Source organism: Ambystoma mexicanum, chromosome 11 (genome assembly GCF_040938575.1).
Source record: "Ambystoma mexicanum isolate Mex_15411 chromosome 11, UKY_AmexF1_1, whole genome shotgun sequence".
NCBI lineage: Eukaryota > Metazoa > Chordata > Amphibia > Caudata > Ambystomatidae > Ambystoma > Ambystoma mexicanum.
In genome coordinates, this window is record NC_090934.1 from 1,481,251,637 (window position 1) to 1,481,274,622 (window position 22,986).

Genomic DNA, 22,986 nt, shown 5'->3' on the forward strand with positions numbered 1-22,986 from the left:
TCTCTGATATCTTTTTTCCAAGACGGCCACCAGAAGTAGCGCTTGATCTTTTCCGAGATCTTGGTCATACCGGGATGTCCTTCCATTAAAGAATCGTGATAACAAGAGATTACCTTCTTCTGTAAATCTGTGCTGGGCAGGTATAACCGTTCTTGGAAATATAATAGGTTGTCCTTCACCGTAAAGTCCTTTCCCTGCAGATGCCAATTCTGTATGTCTGCTGGAGTTACCAGTAGCCTGGCTTTATCCTTAACTTCCTCTATGGATTGTGTGGCAATTACACCTAGAATTCTTTGTTCGGGAATGATAGGTACAGGTTTAGGATTGATCAAATGTTCTTCCACTCCCATCCGAGAAAGGGCATCAGCTTTACCGTTTTTTGTACCAGGTCGATAGGTAATTATGAAGTCAAACTCGGCAAAGAATAGTGCCCAACGGAGTTGCCTAGATGATTGAGCTTTTGCGGTTTTCAAATATTGCAGGTTTCGGTGATCTGTAATCACAGTAACGGTGTGTCGGGCCCCCAGAAGATAATGCCGCCAAGCCTTAAAGGCGGACTTGATAGCTAGAAGTTCCTTATCAGTAATAGTGTAATTGATTTCAGGAGGCGAGAATTTGCGGGACCAAAATGCCACGGGATGCAACTGATTGGTTACTGGGTCCTTTTGTGATAGAACTGCCCACATGGCAAGGCTCGAAGCATCAGTTTCAACGATGTAGGGGAGTTCTGGGCGAGGATGTTTTAAGATCGGTGCAGAGATAAATCTAGTCTTCAAATTCTGGAAAGCTTGTTCCGCCTCGGTAGACCATTCAAAACGTTTGTTTTTCTTTAACAAGGCGGTGATGGGCTGGACTATTCGAGAGAATTCGGGGATAAACCTGCGGTAAAAGTTAGCGAAGCCTAACATGCTTTGAACACCTTTTACGGAGGATGGCGATGGCCATTTGAGAATTGCATCGACCTTCTTTGAATCCATACGCACTCCGCTAGGTGATAATATGAATCCCAAGAATTCAACTTCAGTCACGTTGAAAACACATTTTTCCAACTTAGCGAAAAGTTTGTGTTGACGCAATCTCTCGAGGACCATTTTCACGTGTTTCCGATGTTCAGTTTCCGATGAAGAATAAACGAGGATGTCGTCAATGTAAACAACAACACACACATCTATGAGCTCTCTGAGGACATCGTTCATAAAATATTGAAAGGCGGCCGGGGCATTGCAAAGTCCGAAGGGCATGACCTGATATTCAAATAGCCCATACTTGGTGCGGAAGGCCGTCTTCCATTCATCGCCCTCTTTTACTCGTACCAAGTGGTAGGCTCCTCTAAGATCCAGCTTTGTATATATGCATGCTTTTCTGACTTGGTCCAGGAGGTCAGGGATCAAAGGTAACGGATATCTATTCTTAACGGTGATCTGGTTCAGGGCGCGATAATCTATACAAGTTCTAAGGTCCCCTTCTTTTTTTGGAACGAAGAACAAAGCTGAGGAAGCAGGGGACTTGGAAGGATGAATAAACCCATTCGCTAGGTATTGATCCAGGTATTGTCGGAGGTGAAGATTCTCAGGCTCGGTGAGGGCATAAATTCTACTACAAGGAGGAGTAGATCCAGGTATCAGGTCTATCTGGCAGTCATAAAACCTATGAGGAGGTAGAGAGTTAGCCTGATCCTTCCGGAAAACATCTTGGAATTCTAGGTATTCAGGAGGTAACTGGGGAGCCTCCGAGGAAATTGCTGCCAGTGCAACACCAGGTCGAGGGTGACAAGTAGAGACACATTCTGGAAACTGAACCGTTCTTGCTCGCCAATCGATCTGAGGATTGTGCTTCTCTAACCAAGGAATTCCTAGAATAATCTGGAACTGAGGGGCCTTGATCACATCCAACACGATTTTCTCATGGTGTCCATCTTGACTTACTAGCGTCACTTCTTGGGTGGTATGCGTTACTGGTCCGGAGGCTATCTCCGTACCATCCACCGTAGTAATGACGTCCTTTACAGCCTTTGGACAAAGAGTCAGATTCATCCTCAAAACCATTTCATGATCCACATAATTGCCGATGGCACTGCTGTCGACATAAGCTTCAATCGCATGTAATCGATCCGGATGTTCAGGGCTAATGAGGACCATAGGTATCACGAAATGCGAGGTCACGGAACTGGTTTTAACGCTCGGCAAGAGGACCTCTATTCTTGTCGGGCGAGGTTGTTTCCCTGCTCAGAGTTTGTGACCCTGGTAACTGCAGCTCCTACTGCCTTCTTGGCTGGTTTCACCGGACAGTCTCGAAGAAAGTGACCCGAGTTTCCGCAATAGAGGCATAATTGCAGCTGTTTTCTCCTTTCCCGCTCCTTTTGTGTTAGTGGTCCTTTCAGGCCCCCTATTTGCATGGGTTCCCCGGAGTCTACTCCTTTGGTAGGAGTTGGTGGTTTGGAAAATACTCGAGCATCAAACTTGGAACGATCGGCCTTCCTGTTCTGCAGTCTGTGGTCAATTTGAACGACTAAGTCAATATAGTCCGAACAGTCTTGCGGGGGATTCACTACTTGGGCTAACACATCTTTGAGCTCTCCACGTAGACTTCTATAAAACAGCGTAATCCTTTTGTCCTCAGGCCATCGAGTTTCCACTATCAGTCTGTTGAAAGACGCAATATAAGCCAAAAGGTCTTGATTACCCTGTCGCAATGAAAGGAGCTCATTGTCCAAGGCCTGCCCCTGTGAATGTCTTGCAAACAGTTTTTCCATACTGAGCTGAAAAGCTTGAAAATCATGGAGAACCGGATCATCTTGATTAACTAGAGGGATCGACCAGTCTGCCGCATTGCCACTAAGGTACGAAAGCACGAAAGCTACCTTAGCTTGATCAGTTGGAAAGGCTGCTGGCCGGCATAAGAAGTGCAACCGGCACTGATTAATAAATACTGCAAACCTCTTTGGGTCACCAGAAAATCGTTCGGGCGGAGCCAGAGGTACATTCCCAGGTAGGTTGATCTGCACTGGGTTCGTAGAGGATGTTGAAGGAAGATTTGCCCCTGATGCGGGTAACGGAGTTTGTCCGGCTTGTGACTGTAGCAATTGTCTAGCGAGATCGTCTGTTCGCTCCTTGGAAATAATCAGTTCCCTTCTTAGAGCATTCGTTTCCTGACGGGCTGCATGCACTTCTGCTCTTAGTTCCCCAAGTAACTGGGCTAGCTGGTCGGTATCCGAGGTTTCCATAGCGCCTGGGTGGGAGTTTTGCGGTAGGCTTTGCGTTCTGTAACGCTCACCTGATTCCCGCAGAGGCGCCGGTCTTGACTGGGTGAATGCCGTATCTTCAAAGGTGATGTGTAACACACGGTTGGCTCTTTGGGCTGGACCTCTGTGCACTGTATGTCTGACTCGAAGAGTAAGATGTCTGCAGATAGAAAATATGGGATTAATGAACTGGGGTTATTGGGTGCCTCTCTCCTCTTCCATTTCTCTTCTCCTGTAGAACCCCAAAGGTTAACGCCCTCACCTTAGGTAAGTGAACGCCGAGCTCTCCATCTGCCTCGGGGCAGGGTGCCGTAACCAGTTTCTTCACTGGATAAGGGTGCAGGCCTCTTGACCTCAGAGGACTGCTGTCCGTCGTTAACTGCACGAACGGTAAATTCTGGGAACTTCAAATGTCTTAAAAGTCTTTTGTAATGATATCTCTTGTTTTGCAGGGTTCCGGCGATGGCGGATGGCGGGCTGATGAGAGTTGAGGATCGAACCCGCGTGAGGAATAGAAGCGCCTGGAAACACGTAAGTAAGCGCTTGTAGCCTGCTTCACGATGCGCACTAACTGTCCCTTTTATCTTGCAGGTACAAGTTCGGAGCTTTAGAGAAGCTGAAGGGTGCTGGAATACCCACTGGATTCGGCGTGGGATGGAGTAATGGCACGTGAGTAATGAAGTTGCCCAATGTCTTTAAACGCACCTTCTTTTGTCTTTCAGATGCGGGATGCAGCGCCGAAGGCCTCCGGAGCGTGCGAAGAGCTGGTAAGCTTTTGTCTTTCAGATGCCGGAATGCAGTGCGAAGACCTCCGGAGCATGCGAAGAGAGGGTAAGCCTTTGTCTTTCAGATGCCGGAATGCAGCGCGAGGCGTTGGTGACAGCCGATGGACCAGGTAAGAGATGCGCTGCCACTGAAGACCGTAGTGCTAACCTGTTCTTTCTTTGTCTTTACAGGTGCTGCTGAAGACTGGATTCCAGGATGGTAAGCCTTTGTTCCCTTAGGCCCAGGATCAGAAGCAGAAGACACGATGAGCGTTCTGCTGCAGAGAATGCAGAATAACGCAAAGCAAGATTCATCCATCGGGTGTGGTTTAAATAGCCTCCTGTAGTGCTTAGGTGTCTCCTTCCACAGCCACGCCTAGGTAAGAAAAGAGTTCCTGCTTTCCAGAAGAGTTCCAGTGTTCTGAACATAGGGAGTGGCTCCTGCCCCACCCAACAGGAAAAGTAGTCCCAAACAGAAGAGGATCAGGGGTTCAACTGGCAGGTAAGTAAGCAGCATGGTCTGCTGCAGGTAAGTCCACCCAAGCATTATGAGCCCGGCGCTTCCAGCGCTGGGACTGGGCATCTTTATGAGCCTGGTGCCACTGGCGCCAGGACAGGGTCCAAAAGGTCCCAATTGGGACTGGCTGGCACTCGGAACCGGGGTTATGGGTCTGCTTCCAAGGGAGTCGGGCAAGTCCTGATCTTTTGGAAGCAGAGATCATGACAGCATTCAGGTGTCTTATGAGTTGATTGGTCCCACCAACTCAAAGGAAGAAGCCGTCCTTGAAGGCGCTTCTCTGTCGAATGGAGTTTGGCATTTCAGACCTGCAGCAGGGCTTCACCGGGCAAACCAACGGTCCAGGAGTTGCAGCAGCCGTCCTCTTCCAGCTCATCTTCAGTTCTTTCGTTCCAGTGGTCGACTCTGCTTTCCAGTCCAAGAGACTCACCTTTTAAACAGTTTTCTTCCTTACATTCCAGCCTAGCTGTCACTCACCGAGCAGGGTGGCTGTCCTTGCCAGACAGGCAGCCAGGCAATCACGCCAGAGTGCATTTGGGTCTCCTAGGAGACTAAGCACAGGGAGTTTCGGGCACCTCCCTCACTTCCTGCCCATCCCAGACACTCAGATGCCAGAGGCTGTCTTCAGTCCTGAAGCCCGCCAAAGGCACACGAACAAAGGGACCAAACCCGGTTTGGCACGCAGAGACAAACACTAGAAGGACCTTTCCAAAAAGAAACGGCGAAAAAAGAAGATCGGGACATGTCTAAACAAAGGGGCTTAAGGTGCCATTTTGAAAAACATGGCTCCCGTGATTTTTAGCTACCGGTGTTCGCGGACGGGACAAATCATGGTAGTTCATTGTAAAACCACTGCCACCAGCCTTTTCAATAGGAAAGGGTAGCATTTGACTGCTAGATGAGTATTTAGACCCAGGGGATATGTAACCCCTCCAGCACTCCATTGAAAGATGGTGTGTGCTGGGTCTATGAATTTGGAAAGACTAGTAATTTCACTTTACATTCTCTGGGAAACAGTAGTTTATCCCAGAGAAGGTATTTAAACCTTTGGGATGTCTAAAAAAACATCCCTGTGTCACTGCACTGAAGGTGCTGTGTAACACACATGAAAAGATGATGCCTATGGACTTATCTAAAACTCCATAATCAAAGAACACAAATGTAAAACACACATCAAAATACACGAGAGTGGGAAAGAAGGCTCACACTCTTTCCAGGTAAAAAAATCAAGTCCTCAAAATCCAGCAAAGGGTTTTGAGGACATCTAAGGTGAATGGAATTAGCACTTTTATGAGAATTCTCCCTAACACTTAACAATCTGAAATGACACCAGACCAGTACTGTAGTTTATTGATCTGTACGTTCCCTTCCCTCTCCCCCAAATCCCCTCCTCCCCTCACTCCGTCACGCACTTCACTAGTAGGTATGCCTCTGGCCTAGTATGCTAGTTATTGTGGTTAGATCATTCGGAATCTTCAAGACCTAAGAATGACGACTGTAATCCCTTGTTCGCTTCCTGCTTTGAAGCACTTTGCTTGTGTATAAGTGCTTTACAAATAAACAATTACAATATAAGGTCTGAAATAATCAGCCAGTCCTGGCTATTAGGCTATCGCATTCTGCTACTTGAAGTCCTCAAATTATAATGTAAAAAACAATACGTACTGTTCAAGAATGCACAATGATATGCTTACAGAAGCCAGGCCCAGGGGTGAACTTGCCAATAGAGAACTCTGGAGATTTACTGGTAGGCCCATGCACCCTGGGCCACTTGTGTGTTGAACTATTATTTTCTCAGAGCAAAAGGGCTGGGCTTGCTGAAAACATGTAATATGGGGCACTTTGAAAATTATTTCCAGGGACTCTTTTGGTTCCGAGTGCGCCTGTGGGTGGGCCTGCGGAATATGCCCGGTTAGCTCTTCTGTGAGCGGTTTCATCCCTGCCTGCTCCTCTCCAGAGTTGCGAGGCGGTATCTATGGACAGCGGGTTGTCAGCATCAATAGCTATTAAGGGCTTCAGTAAAGTTTGCTTTAAACTTATGACATAATTGATTGAAGTGTCTTTGTTGGGAAAGTTCAATTTTGCTGTAGGATTGTAAACAACTCTCATATTGCAACCTGGAGCTAAGCACGCAGTCTCCAGTTGGATTATGTCTTTTATTAAACTATTACTAAAAAGGAAAATCATTTTATTTTAACCAGGTTGCCCAGTCCTCATTCTACAAGTGGAAAATCAACCATAGCATCACACCTGGATGTACCCCTGGTAGAAAAGCCTACAAGTATAATGCAGGAGCCTCTGGCTCAAGCGTGATCTCATGCCCAGGTGGAAGGGGCGCAGATGCGTGGGAGCGCAATCGAACATCCATGCTGTTCATGGTGGATGCCTGAAAGTCAGGGTTTATCAGCATAGGCATCCATTTTAGGTTAAGGAGGGGCCTCCCCAGGCCCCTGTATTTGTTGGTGGTGGTCTCTAAGCATCAGTAACATTTAAACAGATCTGCACTGGGTGGTGCAATACAATACAGGGGATTGTTAGCACCAGTGCTAGGGACCCTGAATAACGTAGGGTTCTGCTGGGGTCTTAAGTCTCTAAGAGTGATAATAAGGTTTGGAAACCATTCACAGAGCCTCTGCATTTAATCAATATGCACTGCACCCCAGAAGTAATTCATGTAACAGTATATAAGTATAGTTTACAAAATTAGGGCTTTACATTCTCCTGACACGGAGTGAAAATATTGCAATGCTCATGGTTTTCCTTTTGGGGCAATAAATGGTTGTGTGAGAAACAGGAAGGTGTCTCACCCGCTAGTCCCCGGGGCTCTGTCATCCAGGTGGCCAGGACACAGCCATCGCTTTTGGATCCAGTTCCTGGGGGTGGACGATTGCGGGAGGATCACCTGGGTGAAGGGTCATTAGGGTAGTGGGATACCAGATGGTGAGATGCGGTATTGTCAGGTTTCCTTTATTTATTCCCCTTTGAGGATTGTAGATTATTTCTGTGTGGGTTGGAAGTTGTGTGGGTTGGAAGTTTTCTACTTTGGAATACAGAATCCTGGTTCTGGCCCAAGGCAAGATGGAGTTTCCCAATAGAAGCTTTGATTGGCTATAGAGGACAGCAGGACAACAATGAACATTCTAAACTGTCACTCTCTGCCTTTCATCGTCGTAACCCCAGCTGAGAGGACGTGTTAGTAGCTGCTTCTGCCAAGTCTTGGGCCTAGTGGATTTGAACTTACAAATCCTTGCAGTCGAGCGGCTACTCTTTTGGGGATTTTCAGGAGATGTATCCAGGTTGACAGGAGAGTTTCAGAAGTTCTATCAAAACCATTCTAAAGTTAAGTGACTTTCATTTGGATATGTAAATCTGTTGCTCAGATTTTCCTTGTGACATTTTAAGAAAGAAAAAGTAATTTCAGGTTTAGAACTGTAATTTCGTACTGTTTTAAAAGGGTGCGTGCCTTTTAACTTTCATTTGAAAGTAAGCGTGAGCTTGGTGACGTGTTAACCATCTCGCGTACGATTGGATTCCTGCGAGTGTCAGAACTCATTTACTGGTGCGCGTGGAGTTACTGTTGCGTGTGCTCTTCAGCGCGTGAACCTTTTAGCGCATGTGCGCGACGAAAGACTGCTACGTGAATTCTTCAAAGCGTGTGTTCTTCAGCACGTGTGTTCTTAGCGCGTGTGCGTGACGAAAGACTGCTATGTGAATTCTTCAGCGTGTGTGGGTTTTTTTTAGCGCAAGTGTTCTTCAGCACGTGTGGTCTTCAGCGCGCATGTTTATTTTTAGCTTGAGTGTTCTTCAGCGCGTGTGGTCTTCAGCACATGTGGTCTTCAGCGCGTGTGGTCTTCAGCGCGTATGTTCTTCAGCGCCCGTGTTCTTCAGCGCCCGTGTTCTTCAGCGCGTGTGTATTTTTGCACGTGTGCGCAGAAAAGTTTCTACTGGTTTTTGATCATGTGTGCGCGTTCTTCACGAGACAATGGGCCTCATTACACATTGTGCGGTAAGGAATTAACGTTACCGGTAAGGGAATACCGGTATCGTTAAATTCCCATGCCAATTATGACCCGGATTACCGCTATTAGCGGCACCGCTAAGTACGGTGCCACTAATAGCGGCTAGTTCGCGGGCGCGCAACCCTTCATCCCGTAAATAGCGCCATTCCGCTAATAGCACACCATCACAAGCCATTTGGACATGCAAATAGCAGCATGGTAAAGCCCCAAAAACCCCTTACCGGCATTGCGAACCACCCGTTAATAGAACTGAGCAGTGTTCCCACCTGCCACAGGTGGACACAATCAGCACAGGTGGAGGCAATGGAGACCGTGGCAGCACAAAAGGAGCACACCACACCCCTTCACACACCCCTTCCCACACCAGGATGGTTCCAATACTAGCAGCATTACATTGGCTGGAGGACATGATTGCAGTGCAGCACCAACAACAACAGGCAGCACAGAGGAGACGCAGGAGGAGGAGGAGGAGGGCAAGACAGGCGCAGCAAGCACCACCAGGGCACCTAGTCATACCACAGAGGCAGCCACCAATCCCCAGGATCGGAGCCAGTCCATTTACCCTAACCCCTGAGCAGATACACACCCTGTACCGTCTGGACCAGGATACCATCACCAGCATCGTGGACATGATACATGACGACATTGTGAGCCTCATAGACATTAGAACTGCCATCCCCCCTCTACTGAAGGTGGTGACTGTGCTTCACTTCCTGGCCACAGGCACCTACCAGCATACAGTGGGGCAGATGCATGGCATCTCACAACCAGTATTCTCACGCACGCTGAACCAGGTACTCGATGCCCTCCTGAAGCATGCACCTGAACACATATTCATGCCACGGACTGCCCAGGAGATCGCAAAAACCAAAGTTGGCTTCTATTCACAGGCAGGCATCCCAAGTTGCATTGGGGCCATCGACTCTACCCATGTGGAATTGGTGGTCCCACATCACAATGAAGTAGTCTACCGAAACAGGAAGCAATTCCACTCCATCAATGTCCAAATGGTATGTGACGCTAACAAGATAATCACACATTGTTGTGCCCGATTTCCAGGATCAACCCATGATTCCATGGTCCCGCGGAACTCAACCATACCGCGCTACATGGAGCGACAAGCCGGACAACGTTTGTGGCTACTTGGTGAGTAGCAGGGCAAGCACATGGCAGTGTGATTGGGGGGGGGGGAAGAGATACATACTCCAACTGGGTGTGATTGGGGGGGAGATACATACTCCAACTGGGTGTGATTGGGGGGGGAGCGATACATACTCCAACTGGGTGTGATTGGGGGAGAGATACATACTCCAACTGGGTGTGATTGGGGGGAGAGATGCATACTCCAACTGGGTGTGATTGGGGGGAGAGATACATACTCCAACTGGGTGTGATTGGGGCAAGGGGGAGATACATACTCCAACTGGGTGTGATTGGGGGGGGAGAGATACATGCTCCAACTGGGTGTGATTGGGGGGGGGGAGAGATGCATACTCCAACTGGGTGTGATTGGGGGGGGGGAGATGCATACTCCAACTGGGTGTGATTGGGGGGGAGAGATGCATACTCCAACTGGGTGTAGCCTGTCGTCCGTAGGACAAATGGACATACAGATGTACGCCAATGTCCATCAGGGAAGGCCGCAATGTACTTGAGAAGAACCCGCATGCAATTATAAACTCCACAACATAGAGAACAATCCAGGTCTACGAATATTACAGATCCATCCACATCCACATTGCACATCATGCCACACCACATAATACACAAATCAGCAACATGGCGTCAAGATGGTAATACAGTATTAGCGCAGCACAACATCAATACAGAAATGTGCCCTTGAATGCATGCAAAGGGATCACCCCTAGCCATAGCATTGAACCACACACCTATAGCACCAGTGAAGTGATGCTACACAGCATGGCAACATCAATGTCGGAATGGTAGTACACTAGCAGTGTGGTACCAAATATGCCTGGGCTTAGGGACACCTAAGACCTGGCCTCACCCAGGACATGTCAATTGCTGTCGGAGGCATGAATCGGGCATGTCCACTTGCAGGGTCAAGCACACCTTTGCACATTGCAGTCACACAGATCGTCTGCATGCATGCAGGTAGTCGTGGATCTCAATCAGAATGCAAAGTTGATTTGTGTGACATGTACATGCCGCTCCAGAGGTGAACAGTAACAGGTCCCCATTCTTCCCCCCATACAGTCGATGCCGGCTATCCCCTGAAGAGGTGGCTCCTTACCCCTGTACGGAACCCACAGAACCGGCACGAAGAGGACTACAATCGTGCACATACCCGTACCTGTGTCGTGATTGAGCAGACATTTGGCCTTTTGAAGACACGATTTAGGTGCATAAGCAGGTCGGGTGACGCTCTTCTGTACGGCCATGAGAAGGTGGCCAAGATCACCATGGCATGTGTCATGCTGCACAATATGTGTATCAGACGGAATGTGCCACTGCCCCGACGTTCAAATGCAACCACCTGATGAGGATGATGATGGTGATGAGGACGGAGGTGACGGGGATGCAGGTCATGCAAGAGGCGATGGCCAGGAGGGACGTGATGTGAGACAGCATCTGATCAACCAAATTTTCTGAGTAACATGGTTTCACTCTGTACGATGGATATGGGTAGTAATGCACTGGTGTCTGTGTTGAAGCGCACAATGGACCCTATCACCAATAAAGTACACATACACAATGAAGAAGTCCAAGCCTGTGTTTTGATTAATCACCAGTGGATTAAGGAATTTCAATATGTATAAGTGCATGTCCCCAACAGTCCCGAAACACCCTTCCCCCCTCCCCCCACAACAGTCCCGAAACACCCTTCCACCCTCCCCCCACAACAGTCCCGAAACACCCTCCCCCCCCCTCCACCCACAACAGTCCCTTATGTGTCTGGCACAATGTTGTTGTCCAGCTGCACACGTGGAAGGTTGATCCTGCAGTCCCTATTCCACATTGCCACCACCAGCATTAGGAGGCTGGGTTGACGTGCGCATGGTGGTGCACGTGGAGCGGTGGAGGGGGCTTGTCTGCCTCGAACTAGCAGATGATGATGTGTCTGTCTGTCCCGGTGGTGGTGGTGGGAACTGGCGGTCCATTGCGTCCGCTATCCGTGTGAGGACCTGCCTGAGTTGGCCAATCTCCCCACACAGCCTGTTTGTACAGGCTTCAATCGCCTCCCTTGAGTGCCTGGCAGTCTCTGTTATCTCCCCCCTGAGACGGGCAGCCTCTTCAACATGCTGCCCAACCAGCACAGTTATGTCCTCTTGGCGCTGTCTGATGCTGGCCAGGTCAAGGGCACTGTGGCGTTCTCGTGGTGTGGCTGCTGCGCCTTCCTCTGCAACCAGGACATCTGGTGAAGCCACGGGTGGGCTACTGGACCCTCCCATGTTGTCCTCGCCAGACTGGCCATGGACACTGGACCCAGGTGTTTGCTGTGGAGTTGCCTCTGGGGTTACTGGGGGGGTTGGGGTGTGCATTTCCATTGGGAACTCTATCGGGTTCTCCACATCTGAGAGCGGCACTGTGGCTGCTGCCTCACCTGTGGAACTTGTGGCAGCAGAGGGTGGGCCCTATGTGGCTGGAATCTGTGGTGGGGGTTCACTTCTGAAGGTGGGGCAGTTGTTGCTGGTGTGGACAGTGGTATGGTAGCAGTGGCGCTCCGCCGATGTTTGGCACTCTGCATGGGAACTCTTCTCCCTTTGCCCCTTGATGTAGTGGGGGTGTCCCCTGTGTCCTGTGGCCTTGGTTTTTTCGTGGCAGGAGGTGCCTGAGTTCCAGTGCCAGGTTCTTCACTGTCTGTATGTGAGCCTGTCGGGGACAAAGAGGGGGATGGCATTGGTGACGGTTCAATGTACTTTATGCAGAATACGTCAATCATGCTGTTGTGAGCATTGGGACTTCATTGGTAGGGATGCAGGTGATGTGTCTGTTGAGTGGGTCATCCATGCATGGTTGTATGTGGCACTTGTCGCTGGTGATGCGTGCATGTGTGTGTGTTTGGGTTTGACACGGACATGGCCAGGGTTGTATGCATGTATGGATGTTTGCGCATCCATGAGGTGAATCTGGGCTCACATTTGGGGGGGGGCCTCAACATTCACAGTGCATACTTTCATGTGTACACTCACCTCCATCTGATGTAGTTGCCACACCATGCTCCATGCTCCCGACTCCCTCAATCGATTCAACACCAATCGTGTTGGCGCAGGTCTCCACCCACTCTTAATTTTATCGGCGAATCGGCTCCACCTCCTGTGGCCAAGTTGCGGTTCGCAGACAGGACGCTTTGGACCCGGAGGCGGAGATCATTCCACCGCTTTCTGCACTCCCGGACAGTGCGGGTGGTGGTGCCCACTGCACTCACTTTCAGGGCAACCTCTGCCCAGATTGCCTTCTTGCGGATGAGGGTCTCCCGCCGCATGTCGTTCGCAAATACCACGTCGGCATTCGCTGCAAGGGTCTCAGTGAGCATTGTTAGCTCCTCGTTGGTGAACTTCTCCTTGCGCTGGCGGTCGGTTGTTTTTTTAATAGCCTTATACATCGAGGTTATCCTTGTGGCTTTCGAATAGCAAAGTTCTCAAAACAGGTCCAGGGGGCAGAGGATGGCAATGTATTGTGTTTTTAAAGATGGCCGCCGTGCTCCTTCCCGTTCCTGTGCGATGACGCTATTTCCGGTTCTGCTATTTAACGGTGACCGCTAATTGCGGTGACCGCTAATTGCGATGGCCGTAAGTGCTATCAGCGCTTTCATCAGTGCTGCTAAGGGTCTTTTTGGGGTCTTTAGCGCCAGGGTGGTAGGGTCATTACCGGCATGGCGCTATGCTCGTGTCCGCGTACTCGTAGTGGTAATGGTACACTATTAGCGGCCTCTTGCCAAGGCGGACACGTTAATAGCGCCATGCCGGTAAATTACGATTTTTAGCACACAACGTGTAATGAGGGCCAATGTACTTTATTATTGCGTGTGCTGGTTTTAAATTTAATTGAAAAGAATGAAGAACAGAATTCATTTAAGCCTATCAGAACTGGAACATTATACAGTTTTAAAGGCAAAGGTCAAGGCTCATAAGGTTGCTTAATACAAAGGAGTTGCTGTCTATTTCAAGAAACTCAAGAAAAGAGGTAGAAAGATATTTTCAGCAATTTCTTCAAACTTTTTTAACATACTTAAGGAGAAGAATCAGGTATGATTCTTTACATTTTAGCTAAGGATATAGAATTTTCAAAACCTAAAGGTTAAGCAAGTAATATGAGGATTTGTGTTTGTTTATGTATTCACCGCAGGTTCAGCATCAGCTAGTCTAGACGTCGCCACACTGGTATTTCTTATGTTATCCACTTCCCCCTTTCCCTTTGGGGTGTAGTTAACAGAGCCGAGTATAATCTGGTTCTGAGGATTACATTTCAGGGGCATTGTTGGGGGTTCAGCAGCTTCCGCTGACACAGGATTTCTCTCAGCCTGACAGGTACCCCTTCCCTACAACACCTTTACCCAATCCTATCTGGAAGAATATTTAGGAAATCTACCCCCCCCCACCTTTATAACACAAACACTTTCACATGGACAGCCGCATAGGAGAGAAAACAGACTAATACCTGAGCAGTATACCTAACGTGTCACAATACAACGGTCAGGCGAGGTCAGGCAACTACTGATCATCACACACACCTGACTTCCATTAAGCTTCCCCACACGGATAAAAGGCGGAGCACGAGAGCACACTCAGAGCGAGGCAAAGCACATGAGGAAACAGCAGTTGCGAGACATCAGTTGAACCAGAGCAGAAACACAGCAAAACAGGAGGGGATCGCAAAGAGGGAAATTCCATTGACCTTTCCAACAAGGAACCGTTGTTTTCAAGAAACCTCTAGATTGGAAAGTGTAAGACCAGGAAACCAGGCTGAATAATCCTATATTGTGTGTCGGAGATACCCAGGGCCCTCCTGCATCAATAATCAAGGCGGGGAGAAGAACCAGCCACCGTGGTACTGACCTTGGCTCCAAGAACAAAGCTGCGTCAGTGAAATCAACACAGCCAGCGAGTTGGGGCGACCAATACAAGGCCGGTCTGTGTTGAAGCCAAGGTTGCATGCAGCAACATTGTATGGAGCGCGCAGGAACGAACATTGTTAAAACAGGTGTGATAAAAGACGCAAGTAAAGTTGTACTGCTGATGAGTGATTGAACTTTGAAACCAAGACACGATAACTTTGACAGAGTGGTCCAGCACTGCGTGTGTGCTCAATCTAAGGTCTCTGAAAGGTATCCAGCTGAGAAGTGGCAGAAGTGATAGCTAACGAATTGTAAAGAATTGTGAATTGGAGTGATCCTGCGACAGGTCAAGCAAAATCCTGCACACAGTTGAAAGTCTTTGACGTTGATTCAGTAAACAAAGTTTGTGCTAAAGTAGATAAATTGGTCCGAGCCGGCAGAGGGAGACCGATTGAAGGTCTTACGTTAATGTGGGTCTGAGCACAGCGGCGAGGGACTCGGGGTGAACAGTGAACCACCCGAGAAAATTTGATATGTGAAAAACCTGAGAACATTGTGTCAAAGTGGGTCTGCGCCAGGTGGAGGGGGACCTGAGGTGAATAGTGAATCACCTTTGAAATTGTGTACATGTGAAATTCTAAGAAGAAAGGAACTTTAATGTTTGCTTGTCGCATCAGGCCCTCTGAAATAAGAGACTTTGAATGGCAAAGAGACTTTGGCACAGAAGGCCCTGATGCTGAGGTTTTGAACTGCATCCTTGTGCTAGAGAAGCCAGAGAGTGTGCTAAACTCGTGTGTGCTGCCTTGTCCTGTGCTGAAAACGTGGGGAAGGGGAGCCAACGGCTCAAGTATCCTGACATTTCATTTCTTGAATACTTTTATTTTGCATAATATTGTTTCACACACTATTTGTATTTAGAAGTAAGGATTGGCAATGGATTTATTAGTATAGACCCTTTTATTTTGACAGACTCAACTAGGACTGCGTTATTATTTGATGGTCGTAACTTGCTCACATCTTTAGATTTAGGATTAGATAGGCGTTTTTCAAACCCAACTGAAGTTCAATAAACACCCTTCAACTGTGATCACTTGTGTTTGTCTTACTGTTTGATACCATGCCTTCCTTACAGTTGTCGGTCACTGAGGTGTCAAAGTCCTGTACCCAGACTGATAGCAATGCAACCTTCATATCATGTAAAGTGGTTACAGACACCCTTTGACAGGGTGGTAGAGGAGGGTTATTTAAGTAAAAGGATGAGAATGGGGCAGTCAAACTATGAATCAAAAATAGCTCTGACACTAGAGAACACCACACATAAGGTCCACGCGTATGGTCATATGAGATTCAACACTTCTTGAATAATCATGATCTCTTCAATTTTACCCCACAGATCAACAAGTCATTACAATACTACTACCCCCATGTCTTACCTGCTTCTTTGCATGGCTGTCAGGATAATAGGTTTCAGGTATTTGAATGGCTGAAGGCCTGCGGTTCACAGCATTCAGAAGTCGGTAGATCTGATCGACGACGCCAAGTTCGCGGATAAGCTTTTCTCGTTGCAAAAGCCCCCGAAGTCTTTCCAGCTCTTCATCTTCATCAATATCGATTGGTTTCATTATGTCAATCTGTACTTCCTGCTATTTCGAAAATACCATGTTCATTATTTTGTAATCAATATGCAGTGCAGCTTTTTTGCGGGGTAGGCAGTTTCAAAACGCAAAAGTTTAGACATTTTAATGTTCCGATTTTTATCAAACAAAGAGCACTTTCATCGTAAAAAGAGCAAGCATTAAATGAACTTTACATATAAAACCTACAATTTGGAAGTAGATCAAAAGGCGGGCGACAACACAAGCATTTCTAAACCAGGGCATGAATGAGTACTTTGAAGCATTATGACAGATGCACCCCTCGGTGGACATTTGAATTCTGGATAGTGGCGAGGACCAAGGGCCACATAGCTAACACCCAAAGCATTTCGGTGCATTGCCCCACATCATAGGAATGTGATTAGGGGCTGTCTGGAAATAGGTCAGATGCGGAGCTCATGCTGAGCTCCTGGCAGTGGAATCGGAGACTCAAGTTCTCATATCAGCCTCCTTGCTTTACCACATTGTGCAGTCCTGAGAAATCACCTTTCTCCCGGTGTCTCGCTTCATTTGTTTCCTAAAATTTGGGAACTTTGAAAAATCTCAACCCCCATAAGAACTAACACATGTACATTTCATAAACAAGTATAGACATATATTTATTTCTAACAAATCCCTGGCATACCCCAGACACTGATTGAGAAAACTGCACTGCTGTAGTTTTCACTTTGGAGAAGTAGATGGGTGTGAGGCAAGGAGGCACCAAAGTCCAGCCTGTTCCCAGACCGATAGCGATGCAATCATCGCAGAAACCCTTTCAGAGGATGCTAAAGGATGCTGGGTATTGAAGTAGGAACCTCTAGAAGAGGGTTCATGGTGTCACTGTGCTTGCTTGGCTGGAATCGTGGAATTTATTATCTGTCACAAAATGTCAGCTTGACCCCAGAAAGAAATGTCCTGGTCACGCCGATGGAGTTCATCAAGGCAGACATGTTCTGCAGTAGCCCTGCAGCAGACGGGGCAGCCTAGGGATCAGCGATGAAGACGGCCAATACTCTACAGATGTGCACAATGTGGAAGGAAAGGCAAGACACGTTTAAGGAATGTAGATATCCAAGCGGGATATCGACAGTAGTAGAAAGAGGAACATTCCAAGGAGATGCAGTTTGAGAACAAAGGGTCACGAGGATAGACTAGTTGTCTTGATGTGAAGGAATGATGGTTAATCCATATAAACATGATGCTGCTGGAGTGGTGGGGGCTGAGGTCCTCTACAGAACCAAAACAGCCCAACAAGTGACACAGGAAACACTCCTACTGAAAGAGCAAAGACTGAGCTCAAGATTAAATAGAGTCTACAGTGTTGCAGTGAAGGCACCCACTTTCCCAGCTTAGGTCTTTTGTGTGAAAAGGATGTGGTTTGTGTCTTTTTTTCCCTAAAATGCTTGGCATAGTAAACGCCTGTGATGTCAACCCATTACGGGGGTTGCCCGAGGTTAGGCATTCCTCAGTGATTAGTTTATCCCTGCGTCCGTCTTTGGTTAGGTAGAAATGTCAAGGAGGTTTCACTGGCAATGGCTGTAAGGCAGAATGGTTAACCTTTACCCAAGAGATAATGCCCGTGCAAATGGGAGACGCACCCGCACTTCAGTCTATAGATACGTCTGGTGATAGAGGCCTCAAAACACACAACTCTCACGCTTCCAGAATGTCTTGGAGAGAGTACTAACTAGTCCAAACTGTACACTTACTTTTACATCCCAACCGCCTCTGTTCTTACAACCTCCATTGTAAACCTGTTTAACTTAGTTTTGTTGCGTTATTCATCAAAGTTTACCAAGAGCATTGTGTTGAAGTGCTTTCAAGCTGGCGTTTTTCTTAACAGGTCAACAAACATTCAGATTTTCCTCTGCTTAAGCCCTACATTGCTTTATAAAAAAAGGTTCAGTTGTCGTTAGTTTAATCTCCAGAGTAAGAGTTAAAGAAGGTGGTTGCTGCAGCTCGGGTGGGCAACATTGGCTTGGACGCTCACCTGGTGCTGGTTGGCCTTTGTACTGCATTGCTGCAGAATATGTGGAGAAGCTGTGAAGCATGTTTTAATGGGCAGATGGCCAGAACCTGGAGTTTCCCCAGTGGTGGCAGAGACTTGTGCGAAACCTGAAGGTGTCTCCCTGGCTAGTCCACAGGGATCTGTCATCCAGGTGGCCAGGACACGGCCATTGATATTGGATCCAGTTCCTGGGGGTGGACCAGTGAGGGAGGATCACCCGGATTGGGGGGGGGGGGGTCATTGGGGAGTGGGACATCGACGGGCGAGACACGGTATCCCCCGTCTTCTTTCAACACCTTTTCCCCAGCCTGCCACGTAGCATATTTAAAAACACTGTCCCCCCCCCTTTTCCACATGAACACTTTTGCACAACACGAAAGACATCAGACTAACACCGTGGCCGTTTACCTTATGTGTCCCAATACCAGGATCAGGCAATTGACCAGGATCACACACACCTGACTACCTTTTCCCTTCCCCACAGGGATAAAAGGTGGAGCACAAGAGCACAGGACGAGCAGGGCAGACTGCACAACGTGAAGGCTAACTCAGTACAGCAGTTCAAGAGGCGGTGAAAGACTGCGAATACCGCGGGGGTGACAAGGAGAGAAGTGACCTTGCCCTTTCCTTTCCAGGCCTGTGAAAACTATGCAGATGGAAATCTAAGACTGCGAACAAAGGCCAGCGTGTGTTGCAGCAGATGTCTACGGTACGCAAGACCCTCCTCTGCTGATAACCAAGCCGGGGAGAGACACTTGTCTCAGTGGTACCAACCTTGACTCCAAAGCCAAGCGGTTCATCACAGCCAGTGAGTGAGGGGAGTGTTGATAAGAAACCGAACTGTGTTGAACGAAAAGTAGCCAAAGGCTAATTTGAACTTTTAAAGATACGATTGAGAATTGAAGGGGAAAACCAGCAACAGAGGAGTCCGGCACCACATGGGTGCTCAGGCAGGAAACTCTGGGCGATTACCCGATCGTAAGAAGACTACCATAACCGGAAGGCCTTAGGAAGAGGTGAAGATAGGTCAAAGCGGTCATAAAGTGGTCTTGTAAAATCCTCTGTACTATCTAAAGTCTTTGACCGGCAGATGATTGAGAAAGCTAAAGGAAGTAAATCCTGCATGGTGAAAATTAATACATGAACTGTATATCGAAAAAGTCGGCGAGAGTGAGCCTGGCAGAGGGAAAGCGACAATGTCGGGCAAAGCCCGTAAAACCTGTTAAAAAAGACATTACATTTATGAAAGCAAGAAGTATTGCAAGACAAGGGGAAGGGAAATGTCCCCTTTGTCATTTCCGATACAAGCCCGGCCGAGGGAGATCCAGGGGTGGAAAGCTATCACCCAAAGTTCACTAAGAAGGGAACTGTCTTGTGAATTTGTTGAATACGATATTGTGAAGGGTCTACGCCTGGAAGAGGGGGACCCAGGGGTGAAGCTGTCACCCGAAGTGTTCGTAGAAGCAGAACTTTGTGCTTCTTTGTTGAATACATCGGCCTCGAAGGAAAGACTAATTGAAAAGAGAGTTAACCATTGAAGAACCCGATAGCTGATACAGAACTGTCGGCTCGTGCTGGGAAGGCCCGAGCATGTGCTGTGCTCCAAAGTCCCACCTTGTCCCGTGCTAAAACATGGGGAAAGGAGACCTCAAGGCAATCACATCCTGACTTATTATTTGAACACTGTTTCCTTTGTTTTGATGCCCTATCCCACACTCTTTCTGTGATTAGTTGTGTAAGGATTTGGTAATAGGTTTTTCTAAGTATAGGCCCTTTTATTTTGACACAACGGCACTAGGATTGCCTCATTTTTTATTTGATGGTCGACGCTTGCTCCCATCTTAGATTTAGGTTTAGTTTAGGCGTGTTTCCACCCTGCATTTATTGTTCAATAAACACCCATGAACTGTGATCACTTGTGTCTGTCTTTACCGTTGCCACCATGAGTTCCTTACAGAGTAGGCATCTTAGGAAGCAAGGCCATCGTATGGCGGCCAGGCCATCATGGACGGAAAGAGCAAAGAAGCTTTCTGGCCATGGTGAAGCAAGACTGACTTCGTTTCTTCAGGAGGGCTACACCTCCATGTACTAAAGAGTCTACAACAGAGACACACCAGAACCTGGTGGGATCCACGCTTAATAAAATACATTAACTAAATAAATGAACAGCAATAACATTACCAGCGGGCACGACAAAAAAAGTTAAAGCAAGAATGCTCATATATTTTTAGACTGCATACATCAGTCTCTGGAAGCAACCATAGTTGGGGGATAGTTCTCTAACAAAGGAACAGGCTTTATTGGCCAGCAATGAAAACAAACGGAAGGTGTCCTTAAAGGAGCAGCATAAAAGGAATGACGCAATTAAACTGTGGCCATGAATATAGAAGACACAATGAAACTGTGGCCATGAATATAGAAGACGCAATGAAACTGTGGCCATGAATATAGAAGGCAAAATGAAGTCACTTACTTCCTGTCATGACGCGCGCTCTGTGGAAGCTATGGAGCCAATGGAAGGGCTGATCCTGTTCCTCCACCAGCGGTCCAGTCTCCCACGCACTGCACGCCACTGTCATGACGTATACAAATAGGCGTCACACGCGGAAGTCGACGCGTTGCAACCTTGCTTTCCTCGCCAGCTTCATACGCTAGTGCTCCTCTCTTGCCCCGCTTGTGATTCCCCGCTTGCTTCCTCTTATCCGCCTGCAGCGATTTCCCGCTCGGCTCTGAGCCTGTTTTCCCTCCTGGTGCTTCCTTCTCTCCTCTTTTGCCCCCGCTCGAGCAGCCCTTGTTCCTTCCCCCGCTCGAGTGCTATTCCATGTTTTTCTCCCTGTTATGTGCGTACAGCTGCCATTGTACGCTCCTTCCACCGCAGCATTCTACAGCCCTCTTCCTCATTCCTCGGCTACTGTATCCCTCCAAGCTGCCGCTCCGGATACCCACGCTAACCCGCCTCCAGCAGTGTCTTCTGGGAATTGAAGTCCTCTCATCTTCTTCAACGGAAAGCCTCCTGCCATTACATCCGTAGTGCTGACTACATTCCAGCACACCAGGGTTTTTCAGCCACCCTTTTCCCTGGTTTTGGGGGCAGACTCCCTGAGGGCCCCCTCTGCCTTGCTGTCTGCCAGCAGTCAAGGTGGCCTCCGGTGGAGCTCGTCCTAAACTCAACAAGAAAGGACTGGACCTCTGGAGAGAAAGAAGAGCCATAGACACAGACAGTTCCTCAGAAGAACCCAGTACAGGTGAGGAGGAGGAGGAGGGAACCAAGGAGGGTACTTGTCAAGCACCTAATACTTCAGCGCATGACGCTTCCAGACTACCAGGTGCAGAGCAGAAGATAGGGGAGATTGATGACTGTCGAAAAAGTCCTGGGAAAAAGAAGATGTGCGCAGAGAATTGACCAGCTTCAAACATTATCCCGACATTGGTCAGCTCCCACAATTTACCATCCTGAGTTTATGAGGTATAGCGTCGTTTTGCTAACAGCAGACTTTTCCAATGGGATTTTTACTGACAAAATACCAATGAAATAACAAATCAATATAGATTGGGTGGGGTTTGGGTAAGTATACAAATATAGGGAAGAGGGAGTTTGGAGGGATTGCCCCTCCCCCACCCCCTGCTTGATCTATAGATCCAGATAGACGAGGACAAAGATAGGGGTCACCCCTCCCTACTCCTATTACTGGATTTGTCAGCTACCTTTGATTTGGTGGACCACAGCATTCTGACCTCTCACTTAACCACATCAGCCTCATTCTCGCCCAATGAAGCCAAATGGATCCAATCCTTCCTCTCGGACAGATCCATGAGGGTCTTCTCCGCCACTGCTTCTGCAGAGCCATCCCCCATCACCTGTAGAGTCCCGCAAGGCCCTTGTGTCTCCCCAACGCTGCATAACATCTTTACCTAGATGTTCTTCGACCTTCTAGATGATATGGAAGTCCCTTACACCAAATACGCTGACGATACACAAATCCTTATAACTCTCTCAGGCTCCTCTGATAAGGACTCAGCACGTCTAAATGTAATTTACAGCCAAATCCATGATTGGATGGACAAGCATGGTCTTAGTCTCTATGATGACAAAACCGAGCTCCTACTCATTGGCTCCAGGCAATGCCTTAACAAAGTCAACCCACAATACAAATCTTTCAACATCGATGGAAATCTCATCAATGTGTTCAAAGATGCCAAAATGCTGGGAGTCTACCGCGACTCAACCCTCTCACTTTCGAGACAGGTTAATGCCACAGCATCCTCCTCGGCTTATACCGCCAAGTTAATAAATGCATGCAGACCATTCTTATCCATACTGAGTTGTATCACGCTGGCCAGAGCTCTAATACTCTCCAAATTGGATTACTGCAATACCCTTTACCTGGGCACAAGCAAACAAAAGCTACACAAACTCCAAATACTGCAAAATAATGCCCTTCTTGCTGCCCTCAATAGTCCACACTCAGACCAGATCTCCTCAGCCAGATGTAATGTCAAATGGCTCCCCATACAAGACTGAATCACTTTCGGAACACTCATGATCACTCATAAATGTCTGAATAACTCGGCTCCCAAATATCTTGCTGATACATTTTTCAGAAAATCATCCCAAAGACCCACCAGATCCAACTATACCCATGGCCTCAGCATTCCCAAGTTCAGATTGCAAAACTCTGGTGGCTCGAGCTTCCCTGTCCTGGCTGCTAAAACTTGGCATGCTATGCCGCCAGCGCCCGGGGACGAACCATCATTTCTGGCCTTCCGCTCCAAAGTCAAAT

General features: G+C 47.9%; 1 protein-coding gene across 4 annotated transcripts in view; it reads right to left on the minus strand.

Annotated features, from left to right (window-relative positions):
* The window catches only part of TTLL13 (tubulin tyrosine ligase like 13), a 307,481-nt gene that overhangs the window by 63,574 nt on the left and 220,921 nt on the right, over window positions 1–22,986 (minus strand). For 3 of the 4 annotated variants that reach the window (XM_069625211.1, XM_069625212.1, XM_069625209.1), the window contains exon 13: window positions 15,994–16,203. In XM_069625211.1, the coding sequence (XP_069481312.1) occupies window positions 15,994–16,203 (210 nt within the window). The remainder of the gene's footprint in view (window positions 1–15,993; window positions 16,204–22,986) is intronic. The other variant, XM_069625210.1, reaches the window with a different exon arrangement.